General features: G+C 39.1%; 2 protein-coding genes across 5 annotated transcripts; both read right to left on the bottom strand.

Moving 5' to 3' along the window:
* Positions 1-408: 408 nt before the first annotated feature.
* Positions 409-10,140, bottom strand: LOC146467958 (uncharacterized). Of its 3 annotated transcripts, XM_085125683.1 has the most exons (11): positions 9,078-10,140; positions 8,088-8,284; positions 6,337-6,648; positions 4,727-5,725; positions 3,460-3,657; positions 3,054-3,257; positions 2,661-2,864; positions 2,356-2,514; positions 1,749-1,890; positions 925-1,072; positions 409-706 (listed from the first exon to the last, which is right to left on the bottom strand). In XM_085125683.1, exons 1-11 carry the CDS (start codon positions 9,172-9,174, stop codon positions 529-531), a joined length of 2,838 nt encoding a protein of 945 aa, XP_084981809.1. In that variant the 5' UTR covers positions 9,175-10,140; the 3' UTR covers positions 409-528. The 3 variants fall into 3 exon arrangements, with proteins under 3 accessions (XP_084981809.1, XP_084981810.1, XP_084981811.1); XM_085125684.1 differs by lacking the exon at positions 3,054-3,257; XM_085125685.1 differs by lacking the exons at positions 2,661-2,864; positions 3,054-3,257.
* Positions 10,141-10,223: 83 nt separating this feature from the next.
* On the bottom strand, positions 10,224-19,217 carry LOC146467957 (uncharacterized). 2 transcript variants are annotated; one of them, XM_085125689.1, is made up of 6 exons: positions 19,088-19,217; positions 16,757-16,787; positions 14,742-14,876; positions 14,247-14,435; positions 13,285-13,341; positions 10,224-11,791 (listed from the first exon to the last, which is right to left on the bottom strand). In XM_085125689.1, the coding sequence occupies exons 1-6, from the start codon at positions 19,088-19,090 to the stop codon at positions 11,766-11,768; spliced, it is 441 nt and encodes a 146-aa protein (XP_084981815.1). In that variant the 5' UTR covers positions 19,091-19,217; the 3' UTR covers positions 10,224-11,765. The 2 variants fall into 2 exon arrangements, with proteins under 2 accessions (XP_084981815.1, XP_084981816.1); XM_085125690.1 differs by lacking the exon at positions 19,088-19,217 and adding an exon at positions 18,214-18,601.
* Between the last annotated feature and the right edge of the window lie 53 nt (positions 19,218-19,270).

The raw sequence follows: 19,270 nt of genomic DNA, 5'->3' as shown, positions 1-19,270 counted from the left end.
CGATTTGATTGGCTGTGCTGGTATGTCTATCAATCGATACTCAGCAGTATTTTTGAATCCCAACCAGAACTACATCTCAGCAACTTAGAGTTACCCTGGAGCTTCGTCCCTCGCCAACCTTCTGTCAACCGATAGAAGCCTCGAACTACAATCTTGGACAGAATAAAAAAAGAAATTAGACCAGCCTCCTCCCTGCCTCCTCCCTGCCCCCCAAAAAGGGAAAAAAATCAATGATGAATTCGCCCGCAAAGCAAAACGAGTCATTTTTCCGTCATTAAAATGGCAGTTGGGGGAGGGGGGGTGGGGTCTTAATTTTACATTTGAATTGTCCAAGATTGTAGCAGTTTAACTGTCAATTTATTATATACACAAAAATACGGGCGACGTAACTCAAAAGACAATGCTCATAAAAAATGAATTTACTTTACGTTTTCTCACAAACATTCATCAGAGTATGTTACAAGAACAACTAAAAAATGATATCACATAACAATCAATGTTCCATTTTCGATATTGAGGGAATGCTTTTCAGTTCCAATTTTGCAGTTTCCCACAATAATTTGAACGCTTCTTTTTGGGTGGTTTTGGTCGCCATAACGGTTTTGGTCGAGCTGCTCGTTCGCGCGCAAGTTCAAGCTCATGTTCACGTAACTGCCTCTCACGTTCTTCTTCTTCTAATTCAAGTCGGCGAATTTCACGTCGCTTTCTGAAAAACACACAAAAAGCAATACGTTAGGTTTAAATAAACTGGACAGCGAGGAAATCAACTTCTAATATTTTTCCTCAGCAGTTCAATGCCTTCTCCATGTTGGATTTCATATACAGTCTCCAGTCTAAATACCCTCTGATTTTTAAGTAATTATCTCGCTAAGAACTTTAAAAAAGAAATACTAGAAAATACCAGCCCAGCTGATTGAATCTTACCTCAAAAGTTGAATGATTTCCTTACTGTATCCAGCAGTGAGGCACAAAGCCACGAAGCAGTAATCAGTCGTCCAAATAATTATCATCACGTCAAACGTGTTCTGCCACGTCCAATTTATCATCGTGATCTCGAAACTCTTCCAGCAATCTGAAAAAAGGCGAACACATCAATACAACAAGTAAGACAATAAAAGTGTTTATTTAGTAGCCAAATGGCACCTTCGAATATTTCTTAAGACAAGAGTTTAATGCAGTTAAACAGAAAATAACCCTCACAAGTCACTGATAAAACGATCTGTGATTTAGCAGGAATGAACACATTTTAGAGAGTATTCCTCAAATGGTAGTGGCAAGAACACCCTTCTCGCTGGCAACCTCTCGCCACATGCGCTGATCGATGTTTGGTGGTACCGTCACGTGTTCGTCTCCCACCAATGTCGTTCCTTAGCAAGGAACTCGTGGAAAGTCCATAAAATTAACGTCCGTGCAGAATAGTTGATTATTTGATTTTGTGGTTTCATTTTTAAGCTGTCTTGTTCAAACCAGGTTCACGCTAGCAACAAAAGGGCATAACGGCAAGGTTATGCAAACGCAAAAGACAACTTATGTCGACTTTATGTCACTAATTTGAACAAACTCGACACAACTACATAAAGGGAACATAACGAACATAAATATTACCACATTAAAAACATGATCTTTTCGTTATGTCGCTAGTGTGGACCAGACGGCTTTAGATAGCGGTTCAAGCTACAAAAACACAAAAATCCCCAAAGTTCCGTGAAAACAACGAACAGCAGACAATTAAAAGCTGGTTGACTTACAGCAAGTGAGATTGCGGGCATTCTCTTGTGTTTCATTTGACGTAATCCAGCGTACAGTATCGACACCCTTGTTCCAAAGTCTGGTGGTAAACCATGGCGAGTCAGCAGGACGTTCTGGTTCCTTTGGGCAAAATAACGATTCCTGAAAAAAGGAAACATGAAAATCATACCTTGAATATTTCAATAGGCAAGGCTAAGCTCTTAAGCTGTAGACGTTTGGAATAACAATTTTTCCTTCAGTTTATTCAGTACTACCAGGCTAGCAAGGTGTTCCTGTGACGCTTAACACAGTCGTTTATCGACAATGAAGTCAACGTCAACGCTTTACACAGTTGATGAGGCTCTCTCTCGTGCTCAATTTTTCTTGGTAGTACCAGGAAGTTAGTGTCCTTAATAGCGTGAGTCCTTAATAGCAGGAATTTATTTCAGTCAAACGTCTGTATTCATTTTTGCCAGGGATGTAGCTGCTGTTCGTATTATCGGAGTGTCCGTAACAGCGAGATGTCCGCAAGGCGAGAGTTGACTGTATCAAGCAAAAGGTCTCCCACACGCATGAGTATAAACCTCTAAACAAGTATAAGTAAGTAAAAACATATAATAAACTCACATTGATTGGAACTTCTGTCAGCCATTTATCCTGGAGGTTGTTGGACTCACTCCATCGCACATACGACAAGCAACTTTTCCATAACCTTTCGATAAGCCAGGGTGAGGCACGGGAAGGTTTACAAAACTTAGCATATTTCTTGGTACAAAATTTTGTTTCCTAAGGATAGAAAATAAATAAGGAAAATGTGAACAAAACTCGATTGTTGAACTGAGTGCGAGGTCAAACAAATGTCTTTCCTCTGTAACTGCCAGCTACTAGAAGTGTAAGCATAAATAAATACAAGCAAGCATAAATGCACTCACCGGTCCAGTTTTGTTTGAGCCAGCCATGCAAATCTCCATTATATTGATTGGAATGTCTGCCATCCGTTTATTCTGTGAGGGAACATCATTAGACTTACGCCATGGTAAATACCCCGTACAGCTGTTCCACAACTTTGTGATACGCCAAGATGAGGTAGGGGAATGTTTGGCATCTTTCAATTTCTTGGTACAAAATTTCGTTTCCTAATGATAAAAAATAAATCAGCTCAATGGCAGTGCAATAAGGAAAATGTTAATACACCTCCATTATGCTTGATAGTGTGAATTTAAGGAAGTCATGTCTTCTCTCTGTTATTGCCAGCTACTAACCGACAATATCATGTAGAAAGCAATTTAAGTAAAAACAAGTTGAAGCTTATAAAATGCACTCACCGGTCCAGTTTTGTTTGAACCAGCCATGCAAACCTCCATTATATTGATTGGAATGTCTGCCATCCGTTTATTCTGTCGGGGTACATAATAAGACTTTCTCCATGGTAAATACCCGGTACAGCTGTTCCACAACTTTGTGATACGCCAAGATGAGGTGGGGAAATGTTTGGCATCTTTTAATTTCTTGGTACAAAATTTTGTTTCCTAAGGATGGACAATATATAAATTCAATAATAGTGCAATCAGAAAAATTCAGATACAGCTCGAATGCTTGAAAGTGCGAAGTCAAAGAAATCATGTCTTTTCTTCGTAATTGCCAGGTATGTACTAAAATGATATCTAACAGAGATATCATGTAGAAACCAATTTAAGTTAAAACAAATTCAAGCCTATAAAATGCACTCACCGGTCCAGTTTTGTTTGAGCCAGCCATGCAAATCTCCATTATATTGATTGGAATGTCTGCCATCTTTGTATTCTGTGAGGGAACAGCATTAGACTTACGCCATGGTAAATACCCCGTACAGCTGTTCCACAACTTTGTGATGAGCCAGGGTGAAGGAGGGGAATGTTTGGCATCTTTGTTTGGGCAAAATTCAGTTTCCTGTTCCAAATAGAAAACAATTAACCAATTTAATGTTGCAGCACAACTGTGAAATACAACTCAAATGCTTAAGTACGGGCGCAAAGTTAAGCAAATCAAATTTAAGCAAATCGATTTGAGAGAGCAACGCGAATTAAGCCTCAGAATCATATCAGTAACACATTTTTTATCGACGGAAAACCAAGGACATGGCCTAAGAGATCGTAAATTAGACATCATCGATCGACTTCTTATATCTTACATTAAGCTTGCCCTAGCTGTGGTTTTGCCAGTCTATTTATTTTCAAGAGAATTGTTCAGCCTAAACTCTCCTGATTATTGCACCTATTACTTGACCACATATGAGCTGTGAGTCAACCGTTTGTCTTTGCTGTACATGTGTCCAACACATATTTCACACCACGCCTCGCATACAGCTATTTCAATTAACGTTGTCCGATTTTAAAAACTCCAGCTTGCGCGAGAAGACCGAAAGGTTAAAAGGTTAGCTGTAAATCTTTTTTAATTTGGCTGTAATTTGACGGTTTTCAGTGCCACACGATCGGTAAGGATGCCATATTAAAACATCGACCTCTGTAAGCCTCCTCCCCAGGCATCTTGGCGCGCGGTCAAATCACCCGTTGAGTTAATCGGGAAGACGCGCCCAGGCTGGACCTCTGTGATTTAATTTCTTTAGAAGGTGAACCATAGCTAAGTTTGGTAAATTTATTAATAAATCACCCATATCACCTTGTGGTATTGTAACGTGTGGTGTACGTTTAAATCCTCGTTTTAGTGTAGGCCTCGTTTTCACGTAGCATGTGCTCTTGCGTCTGCGTCTTCACGAGTTGTCAAGTTGTTCGCTGATAAGATAAATTTGTTGCATTTCACGACCAATTCCGCTCTTCTACGGTACGCTTATTACGGAATACCTCACATCACGTAGGCTTTCCGACAACGTTAAACGAAATAGCTGTACGTTAAGGCAATCTATGTATAAAGGCATGAGGACAAGCATAAATTTAATGCACTCAAAGGTTCAGTTTTTCGTTTAAAGTACGTGCGAATCTAAATACTCTAAAACACTCACCTGATCATGTTTTGAACCCACTGGACACATCACTGACTCGTTGACCACTATTTTTGCCATCCATTTATCCTTTGTGTTCTTCACCGGGTTCACTTTCAGTGGTCTATCGACACCGAGGTCAACGGATTCACAAATGTCATTGTCATGTTCCTGCCGCATCCTATATCTAACGCCCACAGGCTGATTTGAACACATCAACTCTCCTTGATCCATGGTACCATTGGCTGGGATCCCAGTCGCAGTGGAAGTAGCATTAACGTCCACGTTGCATGCATCAACAGGATGAGGCCATGTTTCTGTATCCGCAGAAGCTGGTTTATTGCTTTTGTCCGGAAGTGCAGAAGTTCCAATATCACAGTTCTCTGAAAGCCAAGATTCGTCTTCGAGCTTAGAATAATTGTCCTCTCTCAATGGCTCGCTCGACTCATTGTACTTCATGATAGTAAGAATTCCATTACTCTTCGGTCCGGTATTGCCATTGTGATCAGCATGATTTCCAGACGCAGTTTTAGGTGGAAATACACCATAGTATCCTTCATCAGCAAACTCTGGAGGTGTTTCAGGCCAATAAATGTAATCGTTGTCTTGTTCCAGATCAGTGGTGTCTGGGCCGTCAGGCGACAAGTTGTCATCATTTTCTTTCAACAGTGGCGAAGTCGACAGCATTTCAGGGTTTGAACCATAGTAGTCCACAGGTGCAAATTCTGGTCGCAGTTCAGGAAATTCTTCAAACTCATTCTCATAATGTCCAATAAAAACCACGAACGATTCGCGGAGTTTACTTGGTTCGTTTTCCTTTTCATCAGCAGTTTTGTTTGTGGTCTGATTTGTAGTGATGTCGCTGTTCTCTGGAACGGCAACATTCTGAGATTTCTGATGCCAATTAGGATTGCTGTTACTGCCAGTCAGTGTCATAAGAGGAATATTGCAAGTGACAGAACAAGTGTTGCCTTCCATATCATCCGTTATGTCCAGATTAAAGAAGCTGTGATTAACGGACTAAAAAGAAAAAAAGAAGAAAATCTCTTTAGTTAAGACGCCTGCTGGGCTATTACTATCATTGTACTTTCAGTTCATAAGGTCTCCATCTTCGCCAACACCTGTAAACATATCCAAGTCGAACTGCACAGCTTTTACAATTCACATTTGAAGTCCCTCAGGTCTTCAATCTTCACCCCCTCCCCCCCATCCCTGCCCCTCTCGCCCCACCCCTACTAAGCCACCTCTGAGCTCTAAGGAAGCACGAAACACGTTTTGTGATGACTAGCCATTGTTATAAAATAAATGGGAATTTCAGTGGCTCCCACAGAGGTGCTCTTTTATCCACCGTTTCCAGGTCAAATTGAAATTTGGAAATGTTGGGTTTTGTGGAGGGAGGAAAACAGGAGTACCCAGAGAAAAACCCTCGGAGCAGGGACGAGAATCAACAACAAACTCAACCCACATATGGCGTCAACACCGGGACTCGAACCCGGCCCACAATGGTGGGAGGCGAATGTTTTCACCACTGCGCCATCCCTATCCGCCCCGTCCCCTCACGGTTCGGGGAAGGATTACGGGACCCTCAATTCAATACTTTTTTTAATGAAAAATAACAACAATCAACTTACACCGTCTGCCGGACAAGTAAGATCTGCTTTGGTGATGGTCCTGCGCGTGAAATAGTCTTCGTTTAAGTCCTTTGGCCACTCAATACCCTTGTACAACCATCTGATGAGGGACTGCACTGCGCTGGAAAAGCCGTCCCACAAATCATGAAACCAAGATGAGCTACTTCCTGTCGACTCTTTGGGGATGATCTCTTGATTTGGAGCGGTCTCTGGTTTAGGCAATGACACACCACTGTGTGAAGTCTCCTGTGCTTGGTCTGTATAAGTCTTTTCCTTGTCCGTTTCCGTCTCCTTTGTCTGTTCCGGTCCCGCCTGTTTGGAGGAAAAATGAGATTTGACTTCCATTTTCAAATTGATTTGAAGGGGTTTAGTTTCTAAAGAAACTGTGGTGCTGCGTCGGTGGGAAGTAGAAACGAATATTTGTTTACGTAAATCTCTTCACGGTGGCCAATTTGCCTTTAGTTATCAACGCCGTTGATAAATCAAGCAGTCTTGACTTCTAATTACCCTTCGAATTTGTTATTCTGGTTGAAAAGAAACCCACCAGGGTACCGAACAAGACTTTCAGTTCACACTATGCAAGAAGTAGTAATGACATTCCAAGTTAAAGTTAGGAACATTTAAAGTTGTTCAGGCCTATCTGGTGTTGTCTAATAAGGCTTATATGTATGGGTATTCTAAGAAACACTTAAGCCTATTCGAGAAAGGCCTCTAGTGTTTGTATTTCAGAACTGTCTCATCCACAGCCTCCTCCCTTCTTTATAAGGGGGTTTGGAAATTAGTGCGAAGCGGGGGCTTATGGGAAGGAGAAAAATGAGAAGAGAGGACTCGCTTCGCCTTTGCTTCCCTTCCCGTCTTTCCCCCGGCACCAGCTACTGCGCGCTACAGTTTCGAGCGAACGACTGGGGAAGAAGCAGCTTCTTAAAAACCTCCCGTTCGCCTGAGCTACAAGTAAGAGTTAAGAACTGTCTTCAACTGATTGTTGGAAGTAAATCACGTTTGCATTACTTTTGGAGTAAACCGCGGCAAGAGTCCCTACCGAGCGATTATTTTTCTGCTTGTATTGGCAAAGCGATTTTTCGAAGAAATCGCGGAGTCAACTCGCGGTGAATATCCTATGTGTGACCACTCTTGCACTAACCTGTCGTAAGGCCTAATTTACCAGCGATCTGATGTCCGCTTATTTGGTTGCTCACTAACCGGTTTACCGAGCAAAATGATAATAAGGTCATAAATAGAGCCTTATCGCTGGTTACTTTGCAGAGGCTGCACTACAAGAGCGCACGTACCAGGATGGCTTCACGTGAGATTTTCGACTTGCACTGGCGAAGTGATAGTTTTTGAAAAACACGCATCCCTGTGTATGTAAAAATCGCTCGTGTAGCCGCGGCCTTAGCTACGAAGTTTGTAGGTGTCATCCATTTGTAAAAATCTGACATACGAGTAAACAAATCGGATGTTGGATTCCACAACTCAGGTGTCGGATTTTCTAAGTCGGATGCCGGCTGGCACCTACAAGCTGCCGTACTAAGCGCTGTGATTGCGTATGTCTACCAAAACAAGCAAACAAATCAACCGAAAAACATTTTCATGAAAACCTGAACCATGCAGTGGTATCATGATCAGTTTCCTGCGCACGTGTTATTCCCGTGCTCGGCGCATGTTACTTGTATTTGTTTCGAGTCCGATTGGTTCATTTGTTTGCATCTGTTGTGATTGGTCAGTGATAACTAGTCACTCTCTGTACTCACCTCATTTGGGTCAGTTTTTCCTGGTAGGTATGTTGTAGTTACACTCGTTATTCTGTTCCTTGTGTCCAGTCTCACGGAGACAAGCATGTCAATTGATGTGAGGTGGACCTCGATCGTGGCATTCACGTTTCTAAAGTCTTCATTGATCGTGTAACGTCGAAGGAATGATTCCTCTGCGTTAGAAATGGCGTTAACTCCTACACAAAATAAAGAGAAGTTTAAAGGTAAATAATTCTACACTACCCGCCTAGATTAGCAAATGCCGTATGTGGGTCCAGTGTTATTGTAAACTGTATTTAACTACAAAGATTAATAAAGTGAAAGTTTAATCAAAATTGACGTCATCATTTCAGCAGTTGTTGTTTTCAAAACTATTTCGTTTTTACTATTTCTTCAACGCTCAAAATTGAAATTTCTGCATAACCTTAAAGTCGGCCAGTGCAAGTGGTAGCGTAGAGACTTGTTCAATAACTTTATTTAAAAGCCGAAATAAAAAGAATAATTACCAAGTTAAAACCTTCAATTAACAGTCAACTGTTGTGTGAGAGCGCGCGCAAAACAATGATCACTACGTCAGCATAGCCGCACGCGCACAGCACTTTAGATCTTTTGGTCAGCGGTTGAAACCGCGGAGCTCTGTTGACGAGAATGACCAAGTCAGTTGAACTTTCTGTTTTGTTTATTTTTGTCACCATGGTTACCTTTTTCCTGGCCATGGCAACAGAACCAAACAAAAGAAATTTGTTTAACTCAGCCAATCGGTAAAGAAAAATTTTAAGACAACACTTTTGATTATTTTTATGAAAAACGAAATAGTTGCGGGTATTGAGAATCCAAACTAGACATTCCCTTGATAATTTAACTTGAAAAATAGCTGTTAGACTGAGTGAAATAACGGCTTTTCGCACGCGCCCTAACAGGTTGCTACCAGCTTACGCCATGCGGAAAACCGCGCTCGTAAGGATTCGTAATTTGAAAAACAAGTCTTACCTTCTATGCTGAGATTTCCAGTAGCAGGAGAGGTTCCAAACAATGTTAGGAATAAAATCACAAATAATAAAAACAGTTTCATCTTCTCACGAAGCATGTTTTCTTCTTCCTGAATACGACACAACTAAGCTCGCATCGCGTCGCAGAACGAAGTGAAAAACTAGACGTCATAAAGGCAGTTTAGTTTGTGCGCGCTTATTGCAGATCGAAGGGGTGACATTCTTTCTCCCAAACGAACAGTGGTTTTATATAAGGTTTCGGCGCAGTTTAGAAGTTAATGAAAAAGGAAATAAAAAACCCACGGTTATTCAGAAGCAGGACCATGTAATCCACACGACAGGCGCTGAGCTTGACGAGAAAGATCATTGGCTGCGTGTCAATTAGATGAAGACAAACGGCATAAAATTGGTGAAGTAAAATGACAAAGAAGATATTTAATACATGGGTCCAAACGTTACGGCGTAAAAATAGTCTATCAACTGATTTTAATTTTAAAATCTTATTTGGACGGTGAGAAAGCGGCAAAATATTTTTCCAGTAATAAAACAGAGCTTCACTCCGTTTTTTGTCTTGTTTTTAAGGAAGAACTATTTTTTTTTTATTTTGAATTTAATTTTCGAGTTGCCATGATTTCAGGCGCCTCTTGCAGTTTTTTTTACTTTGCGTGCGCTATCGGAGTGCAACGAAGACCCTTCCCTCCGTTTTTTCGCTCTGCCCCAATTTCCGCTCGTCCACACAGCGAAAAACAAACAAAACCACACGGAAACGTTTGCTACTCAGGCTGGAGGTTCGGCGGCCTTCGTGCCCGGAGCTACTAGGACGGAAAAAAGAAGCGAAGGACTTCGGAAAAGTCGTAACGTTTAGTTTCTTCAAATTCAGACTCCCACAGAAGCTTTCTTGATCAATCAAAAGCTATGCATAATTTCCATGTAGACTTTCGCGCCAAATAGAAATCGACTACCTATCTTAAAAATAGACCAATCTTTATAACCGCTTGACAAACAAATGTAGGCATAGTTACAGGAGTTGTACGCTCCTAGTAAGGGACTCCTGATTTCGGATAATATTTTTAAAGAGAGATGAGAGATTACTATCACTTTCATTGTATTCTGCTTTCAATAAATGGGGTAAAAAAAAATTAACGACTTCATTGTTCAATTTTTTTATTTCCTAATTTTGCCATATTGTTACAAAGGGTTACTCTTTACAACACGGAAATGTCTTTGTTCCAATAAAATTTGTCGCAAACTGTCTAAACTTGCCACAAGTCGACTTTTAATTGCGCCGAAAGTGTGCGAGAAGCCAAGAAAACGTACTTGAGAAAGTCTACGAACTGTCTGTCATGTTAAATATTAAATAAGCTGTTTACACGATCACATTATTTTCAATGTTTAAAAGATGGTCAGTGCTGGTCGGCGCGCGCGGGCTGTCGTTCAAGCCCATGACACCCCTTAATGACACCCCGCGCCACAAGACACTCTCGTAACCAATCTTCTCTCGCCCAACAAGGAAAATGACACAAACTGGGTACGAGTCTCAAAGTTGAAAACACCCAATAAATATGTGGAAATACATTGTAAAGGGGGAATGAACGTCTTCTTGGAAACTAAAAGTGGCTCCTTGAGGGAGTATAGAGATGAAGGATATTTGATAACACTGAAATGGTGGAAATACAGGAATACACCTGTAGGGATATAGGATATTTTGGGAAAAAATTCAAGATTAACAGAAGGAAAAATTACAGGGAAATTTGATAACACTAAAAGTGTGATACTTCACTGAAACAACAATACAAGATAGCGGGCTGCCAACAAAGTCATTTTTAGATATTGAGCATCAAATTCGGGTAAAATAAATATGAATTCAAATCAATGCGGAATTGATAATTACGGTAAAAAACATTAATGGAATATGGGATAACAGAATGCGGAATCCTCATTCCCTCCCCAAGGGGCCTGACCTAAACATGTTTAGACAGCAAAAAGTGTTCAAGCCTCATTATCAACAAGCATATTCTCCTAACTATTCCCCATGTTTCTTATGCCACTAGTTGGGAGAATGTGGGGAGTACCCACTTAATTTAAAATAACACAAGGGGTGGGTGGGGACTCCCTTATATGAACTTTAAAAGTATGTAAAGCCCCAAAGGATATGGCTTTTTAGCCAGGGTACAGATTTCAACCATATATTTGGTCTGAAAGTCTGAAAACAGGTATGGACTCCTGAAACCAGGTCTGAAAAATGCATATGAATTTTTGAGACCAGGGGTGCTTACCATTTACGCAAACCACCCAAATGGAAATTTTCGGCATAAATACGAAATTATTTAACTTGTCTTAACAGAAGATGGATGACATGCAAAATGTATGAACATCAGCTGTAAATCCCAAAAGGAATAATAAAAATGCATCACTTTGACCAGAAGACCATAATTTCAGAGGTACTCCAAATGGAATGGTGCATACCATTTGATTTTCCAACTGGAATTTCGGGGTTTTCCATGTAAATGGTAAGAACCCCTAGTCTGAAAAAGGGTCTGGGATTGGAGAACCCCCCTCCCCCTATGGAAGTAACACCACCTTGTCTGCAAGAAGACCAATATCTACAACATGAATTGTCATGTTGATTAAAATGCCTTTTCTGCACTTTTAATAAATACTAGCTACCTACTGACTAATTTCCAGTTCTTCAGTGTGTGACAGCTCGTACAAGATCTGCAAAATAAAAGGGAAATGAAAAATTAAACCACATTGGCCTGCAAGAACTGAACACCAACATCGTCAAGAAATTCTCATTGAATCCCGGTGGTGTCTGTTCTTTAATTTTCTGCATACTAAGAGAGCTCTTTAAAGGATATTTGCAGAAACTAACGCAGTTTGATCTATTTGGATGATTTAACTGAGTGAATATTTAATTGCAGAAAATTTTAAGGCATGGAATGTTATCCTCTGGAATACATGCAGAAATCAAGTCTCAAGTTCAAGTTTATTCTTGAAAAAATTCAAAAATTTAGCAAAAAAGAGAGACTGGCCTGCAGGTAGCGAGAGCTAATCTAGGCGGGCCAGACTTACAGCTGCAGAGCTGCCTGAATCACATTCTAAGCACATTAATTTTTCTATCTTAAAAACAAATTAAAGAAATCAATTTTTCCATGTTACGAGTGTTATTGTTTTTTTGTCAAATAAAATTCTTACTTAAGGAGGGTGCCTCCTTTTGTTACTGTGCATACATTTTGCACATCTCCAGATACGTACTCGAGTTTTCTATGGCTGGTGCCTACTAATACAGGGATATTTTTGCGTGGTTTAACACTATTCGGAGAAAGCAGAACTAAGTAAGTGCTCTTGGTATCCAAAAAGAAAATTGGGGGTAACCATGCATTTTTCAGAGATAGAAAAGCTTCAATTTTGAACAAAACGCCATGCATTTCTTTGTATTTTACTGTTTTTTAGAATAACTGCTGCTTAATTATCTCTAAAAAATGCATGGTTACCCCCAAATTTCTTTTTGTATTTAAATAGCCCTTGCTAAGATCTGCTTTTCCCGCATAGTCATAAACCAAACAAAAATACTTCTTTATTAGTAGGCACCGTCTGTTATGAGCCCAGTGGTTCATTTGAATTAGTAAAATAATTATCATTCTGTTCCAAAACCCTAAATCACATCTGAACTTACAGATATTCTGCTAACAAATGATTAGCACTGAGTCCCTGTCCGCTATATTTATCAATAATTTGTTAGGTCCTTGGAAATATTATTGAGGCAGTTAATTGAGCTTACCAACTGAATAATGAATTTACAAACAATTTTTAAATTACCTTTAATATGGCGAAAAAAAGCACGTCAAGTATTTTGTAAGCAGACATTTGTTCCAAGAAGTGAACAGTTTACTCAGAGTGTAACTGCAATCATACCAATACTCTTTTTTCATTTCACTAGATAAAACAATCCCAAGGGAAACACAAAACACAGCAAGCGACCAAATTCATTGTAAAGGAGAATACTGAGGGCTGCTAAAATTGGGTGTGAGATCACAGGTTTATACCAAGAGTGAAGATGAAGGGGAACCTTTTGTAAGTTTTTATACACTAGTGCATTAACTTTAGGTGTTATGGCCTTTACAATGCCAATACTTTATCTCTTACTACAGAATGAGACCCTCACAGTGCCCACTAAGGTTTCAACTTCAAGGTAAATGTCTGCTTACCTGTGTAGCGAATATTTGGGCTGCGGTCCAAGCCAAGATCTCTAAGCATTTGCTCAACTGAAATAGAAAGGAAGAAACAGGATAAACCAACTAGGTCTCTTAAAACCAAAAACCAATAAAAAAAAACTCTAACTAATCACAACAAATATATTTTGTACATCTAAATAACAGTTAATGAAGCAATCAGAAGCAATTGCACAAAATCAAAATGAATGTACATACATCAGGGTGTCAAGCATGAAAACAAGTCATGATTGGGTTTGCTTTGAATTCTCATTGGCTAAGAAAGTGGAGTGAGTTTTTTTTTAACCAATCACATAGTTTATGGCATAGCATGAAACTGCTCTATTCACTATAATAAAATCGTAAAATTAAATAAAATGTTTCCCTTTTCATTAGAATGAGGACTTTAACTTTACACTTAAACTACTTTCAAAACTGTACTGCCTTGTAATTTTTTATCCTGCAGTAATTAAAAGTAGTATTATGATTATGATTAAACAAGATCTTCCTGACATACTTGTACTGTATGTGCATGTAAAAACTGGTCCTGTAGTTGAAAAAGAATGGGCATTATCTAGAACTGTGGATAGGTTGCTATCCAGCTAAGCAAGTGCACCCCAACTTTCGGTTTTGCCAAGACAATTAATTTTCAACCCCAGACTCTGGACACTATACATACACTCTTGTTCTAATTCACAGCTTATGTGGCTAACCAGCACTCACCCCCTTCTTCAGGTCAAGGGATGAATAATTATAAAGGCTACCTTGTTCATATAACACAGTATTTCCTCACTTAAATGCTAGGCCTTAAATAAATGCTGGTACCTCAAAATAAAGGTTAGAGGCTTTTATATGAAACCTTACCCTTGCAAACGTATATTCATTTGGGGGTAACATGTATAAAAGGCCTTTAATTGGGAAAATATGGTTAGAAAACTGAAAGAGACTTTAACATTTACATTCTCCGGTAGTAAGCTTGTCCCCAGTTCCTGTCATAAGATGTTGAAGTTGAGTGCGGCTGACAGTGCCTGTTTTATTTCTGTCCAAATTCGTAAAAGCAGCTAATATCTCTTGCTCTGTGTTGATCTTTTTTCCACTTTGTTCTGCCATCATCTTTAAGAATTCTGGGAATCTCACCTTTTGTTTTCCTGTTCAAAATGTAACATACATTCTGACCAGTTAAATTTAATGTCATATAAAACTTCAGTGTACGCTAGTCAAGGAACATGTGCAGACATGCATCTGAACTGGATTAATGATGATCATAGACAAATTTAATTATATTAATTTCCAAATTATAACAGTACGAGTCTACAACTCATTAATAAGAGTACTATGACATAATGATAACAAAATCAGTTGGTTATATTTAGAAAGATCACAAGCACAAATTTTTAGAAAAATTTTACCGGCCCCCCAACTCTCTTCATGTTGTTTGAATTCTTTGCACTTACCAGCTTTTCTCATTAATTCAGCAATTTCAAAATGGGTTATGTTCTCTCCTAAGGATCTCATTATCAGAGCAAGCTCCTTTTCTGTTACCATACCATCACTGTCTCCATCAAACAGGTTGAAACATTCTTTGAATTCTGGCAAAAAGAATCCATTGAATGAAGTTAAAAATACACGGCTATAATGCCTTCTTATTCATTCTTATTCAAGTAAAATATTACAATGATCTACTTTCAAGTAGGGATAATATTAATTAATTATAATTTGTTCTTCTTCTTGTTCTTTGCCCTCTCCTCCTCCGTCTCCTTTTCTTTGTGCGCTTGTACCCTGACGATGTTTTACACATGGAATGAAGACCAAGGGGTTGTTGCTAATACAGTTAATAATTTATTTATTATTAGTTACATGTATTCAGCATTTAAACAAACCAGAAAGGAAAACAGAAAATACGATGCTGTCAGTTTGTTAAAGAAATAAAAAACGCGCCGAGTGCATTGTTGAGTTATATAAGCACGCGGGAATTTTTAAGAACACGAGAGAAGTGCAGAGAGGCACGAGCCGTAGGCGAGTGCCTCTCTGCACTTCTCGAGTGTTCTTAAAAATTCCCAAGTGCTTATATAACTCAACAATGCACGAGGAACAAGTTTTTTTATTTCTTTTATAAAATATAAACAATCGCAACTCCTCAGACAAGTGCGAATTTTAATGAATCAACATCAACTTTCTCCTTACACGTCAGACGCAATGTCATTGGTTCAAAATTTGGCAGAAAACCAATGAAAAACGTTTTGGATCGTTCACGACGAGAATCGTTTGAAGTGAAAAGTTCTCGAAAAAGCTGAACAACAAGGTAAGGATTCTCTTCAAAAGTTCAAATACTTCACTTATTTGTGGATTAAGGGAGATTCAAGTTTATTTGAACCGAATTTATAGTGCACGAATTGAACATGCCATGAGAATCACCGCGGTGTTGGAGGATGTTGATCGGTGTGATTCTACAACTGCGGATGACATTTCTCTTGGTTGTCGAGAAGAAACGGACTGGAATTGTTGGGAAGACATTTGGTTTATCTGTGTGGTCTGAATGGATCCTGTTAGAGCAGACGACAGAACATCACTGCACTTTCTTAGCTGAGTTGACGATGGCCGGGAATTGTAATGTTGGAGACTGTTCGGGTTTCTGTGGCGCGAAATGTGGCAAATGTGCCGATCTGCGAGCCCGCTTCGACCACAAGGTTATCGCTGTTGCTCGAACACAATGATTTGTGTAGACGGTGGATAGCACTGTCTTTTCGCTGATCTCTTTCAGCATAGTGCCCAGAGTGTTAACACCGAGCGGGTGATTTTCGTACCAGACGGTTTGCACGGCGCCGTTTGCTTCGGTCCAGTCGCGTCGAGGGAGCTGAAAGAGAGCTTCGCACTTTGAATTCAACTTGGACAGATACAACCTCAGAGTTCGATAACCATCGGTTAGTGTTTACAATATCATTGAGAAACTCGAAACCGCAGTCAAACGAGGGAAATTGCTCGGCCATAATGGCGGTCTGTCGCTGAATTTCTCAGATTTTCACAGGCAAAAAATCTGACGTGTGCTCCGTGCATATGTACAATTATAATGCACGCACCATACGTATGCTTCGTGCATTGTGGAGTTATAAAGAACTCAGTTTGACCAATCACAGTGCTTGCTTGACCCTGGCTATTTTATAAAAATGAATAGACAATGAAATAAGAGTCAATGAAAAATAAAATAATTATAAAAAAATTAATAATATAACTAATTATAAAATAATTAACTGTCAAGTGATGGTAATCGATGAACAATCAATGAAAATCAATGGGAAATCCCAACGGTGCAAGCTATTGAAAAAAAATTAAATACGCAAAATTTTTGTTCCTAGATCGGTCCCTGTTTGATCACTAGTTCATTTACTGACAAGCAACTGGTAAATTCTTTACAAATTTAATATTTAGTACTCAGTTAAAGTAATCATTAATAACATTATTGATACTTTACCATCAATTTGGCTCTCTGTAAATCTCTCAACCTGAAATCAATCAATAAAAAAATTAGCGGAAATAACTATTATTACCTGTTCGCAATGGAGCTTAAAGGGAGGGGTTCACATTTCAGCGCATGTGCATGAATCTAAATGCTTTCTTCTCTTTCTTATCAACTTTATGGCCTTAAAAATCCCACTTACATGTACTTCAGTAATCACATTCTATAATTAGTCCAAGCAAAATGACTGATGACCAAAATTCACAGAAAATGCTAGTGGATTGTACTGATGTTGTCGATATTGAATTTAGCGTTGACCCGTAGGATTTATTCCACGGTTGATGTGATTACAGTTATTTGCATGCGAAATAACGCAATCATATGAAATAATTACCACCCGAGTTACCTATTCCCTTCCGAATGGTTCGTAAACAACGAATTAAATTAAACAGGCTTGGGTCATAGCGACCATAGGCGAAAAAGTAATTTGGCTCATGGACATGCGCAGAACCGTGAACCCCTCCCTTTAAGCTAAACTGTACCCTTAATAAATATCCTTCAAGAATCCATCATCGTCTTATTATCTGGTAAATGAGTATGGTATAAAGGGTTTTGTTGGGAGCCATGATTTGCCATGTTTTAAAAGATAAAGACCACTGGTCACAATTAATGGCACACAGCTTAATTTAAGCAGTTATGAAAAGAAAGATTTAAAATATGGTGGCTCAAAAGGGAACCCTGTTGATTCAAATCCATCCACCTGGTTATATTGTTGCTATGGTTAAGTTGAAAAAATTACCATGACTGGTTAAACAAAGTTCAGGGATTTGTTTCATACTGTTACTGTTTAGTAGTAACCCCCCCCAAAACAAGTGGTTGCAGTAATGATTGTTCAAAATAGTTATAACTAAAGAGAAGTGCTGGAAATCGTTGTAAGCCACCTTGAGGTATCCTTCAGTTGAACCTCTTTTACAAACAAAGATCTTGATCTGACAAATACCAAATTTACACAAATCCTTCAGTCCACTAGTCAATATCTCTGTGGACCCTCTCTCTCTGAAGACCACCCAAATTAACCTCAAGTTGGCTTGATGCTACCCTCTGTAAATATTGTTATTATTATCAAAATTATAATTTTAATTATTATCATTATTACTAGTAATGATCAAAGATTAGAAAGTGTGTTCGACGATCTCAATTGCAGGCTCTCTCTCCTTGGCCAAGTTGGTAATGACATGTCATCTGCCCCTGCAAATTCTGCAGAGGATGCCAGATATGCACCCCAAGATCCATTCATTCATGGCAATCAACGTTGTCCCATACAATCTCGACTCCAATCTGTATTATTATTGTTAAGGCCGACACTTGGGTCTATCCTTTTGGTGTCTTGGAGCCACGTTCAACTTTACCTATTTTTTTTGTGTGTCTATTTCCCATTATAAATAACATTGAGTATTTCCAGGGCAGCGTACCCAGCAGGTAGAGTTCCAGCCTTCATTCTCCCTGCTTCTGGCTGCATTGCAAACAAGGACATTGAAAAGCAAAAGACTAAACACTATCAAAACTACACAGGTATAATACCATAAAACAAGGACTGGAGAAATATTACAATGTGAAACCCTTGTCTACCGATACACCAGGGAGAAACCAGATTCCTTGATCCTGTTCAAAGCAACTGTGTGGACATGGCATCTCTCTACAAACTATCAATTTTCAACTGTGCTTAATTACTAGAAGCTTTAGCTTATGTGAGAGCTCTCAATCATGTTTTAATAATCATATAATACATAGATTTTAGAGCAATCGGAAAGATTTCCGTATATCAGCCCCATATTAATACCATTATGACTTAATTATACATGCATCACTGACGTACTTGAACCCTCTATCACAAAAAACGAACATGAAAAGAGGTTTTGAGTTGCAAAAGTGAATACATAATTAATGAATGGGGCTGTGCGGAAATCTTGCCAAGCAATGTGCTAAAAAATAAATTAAACGAGCTAATATCAATAAGCACTTCTTCAAAGTTTATGGAAATAAGCTGCCTTATGCATGAATGGCATGAACGAAACTTACAATTTTGTGTAAATTATGTTGTGTAATTCGATATAAACATACTAAAGGAAACAAAGAGTATTGCAATACAATAAACTTAATAGAAAAGGTGCTGGCCAGCTGTTTCAGTTACAGGGAACGCTCGCCGTCTTGTTGAGTCACCCCCAAAACTTCAGCTACCGGTAATTATTCGCCATTCATTATCGTAAATTTACGAATAACAATTGGCAGTTTTAGCTTACTTTATCTTACGAGACTTATTGTAAGCTTAATACGCTAACTACTCACCATTTTGGACTGTAAATAATAATCAGAAGACCCACAACTTCAACAAGAGGTTGATAAAAATATTCGCGATTTGCTGCTTTGAAGCAAACAACGACCCAGTCTTTCTCGAGTTTTTGTGGAGGGTGGGCCGTTTTTCACGACCGGAATCACGGGACAACGGGACAACTACCCTGGGGGAGGTAC

Source organism: Pavona decussata, unplaced genomic scaffold (genome assembly GCF_977016875.1).
Source record: "Pavona decussata unplaced genomic scaffold, jaPavDecu1.1 SCAFFOLD_134, whole genome shotgun sequence".
NCBI classification, from domain to species: domain Eukaryota; kingdom Metazoa; phylum Cnidaria; class Anthozoa; order Scleractinia; family Agariciidae; genus Pavona; species Pavona decussata.
This window is presented reverse-complemented; position numbering and strand designations above follow the sequence as displayed.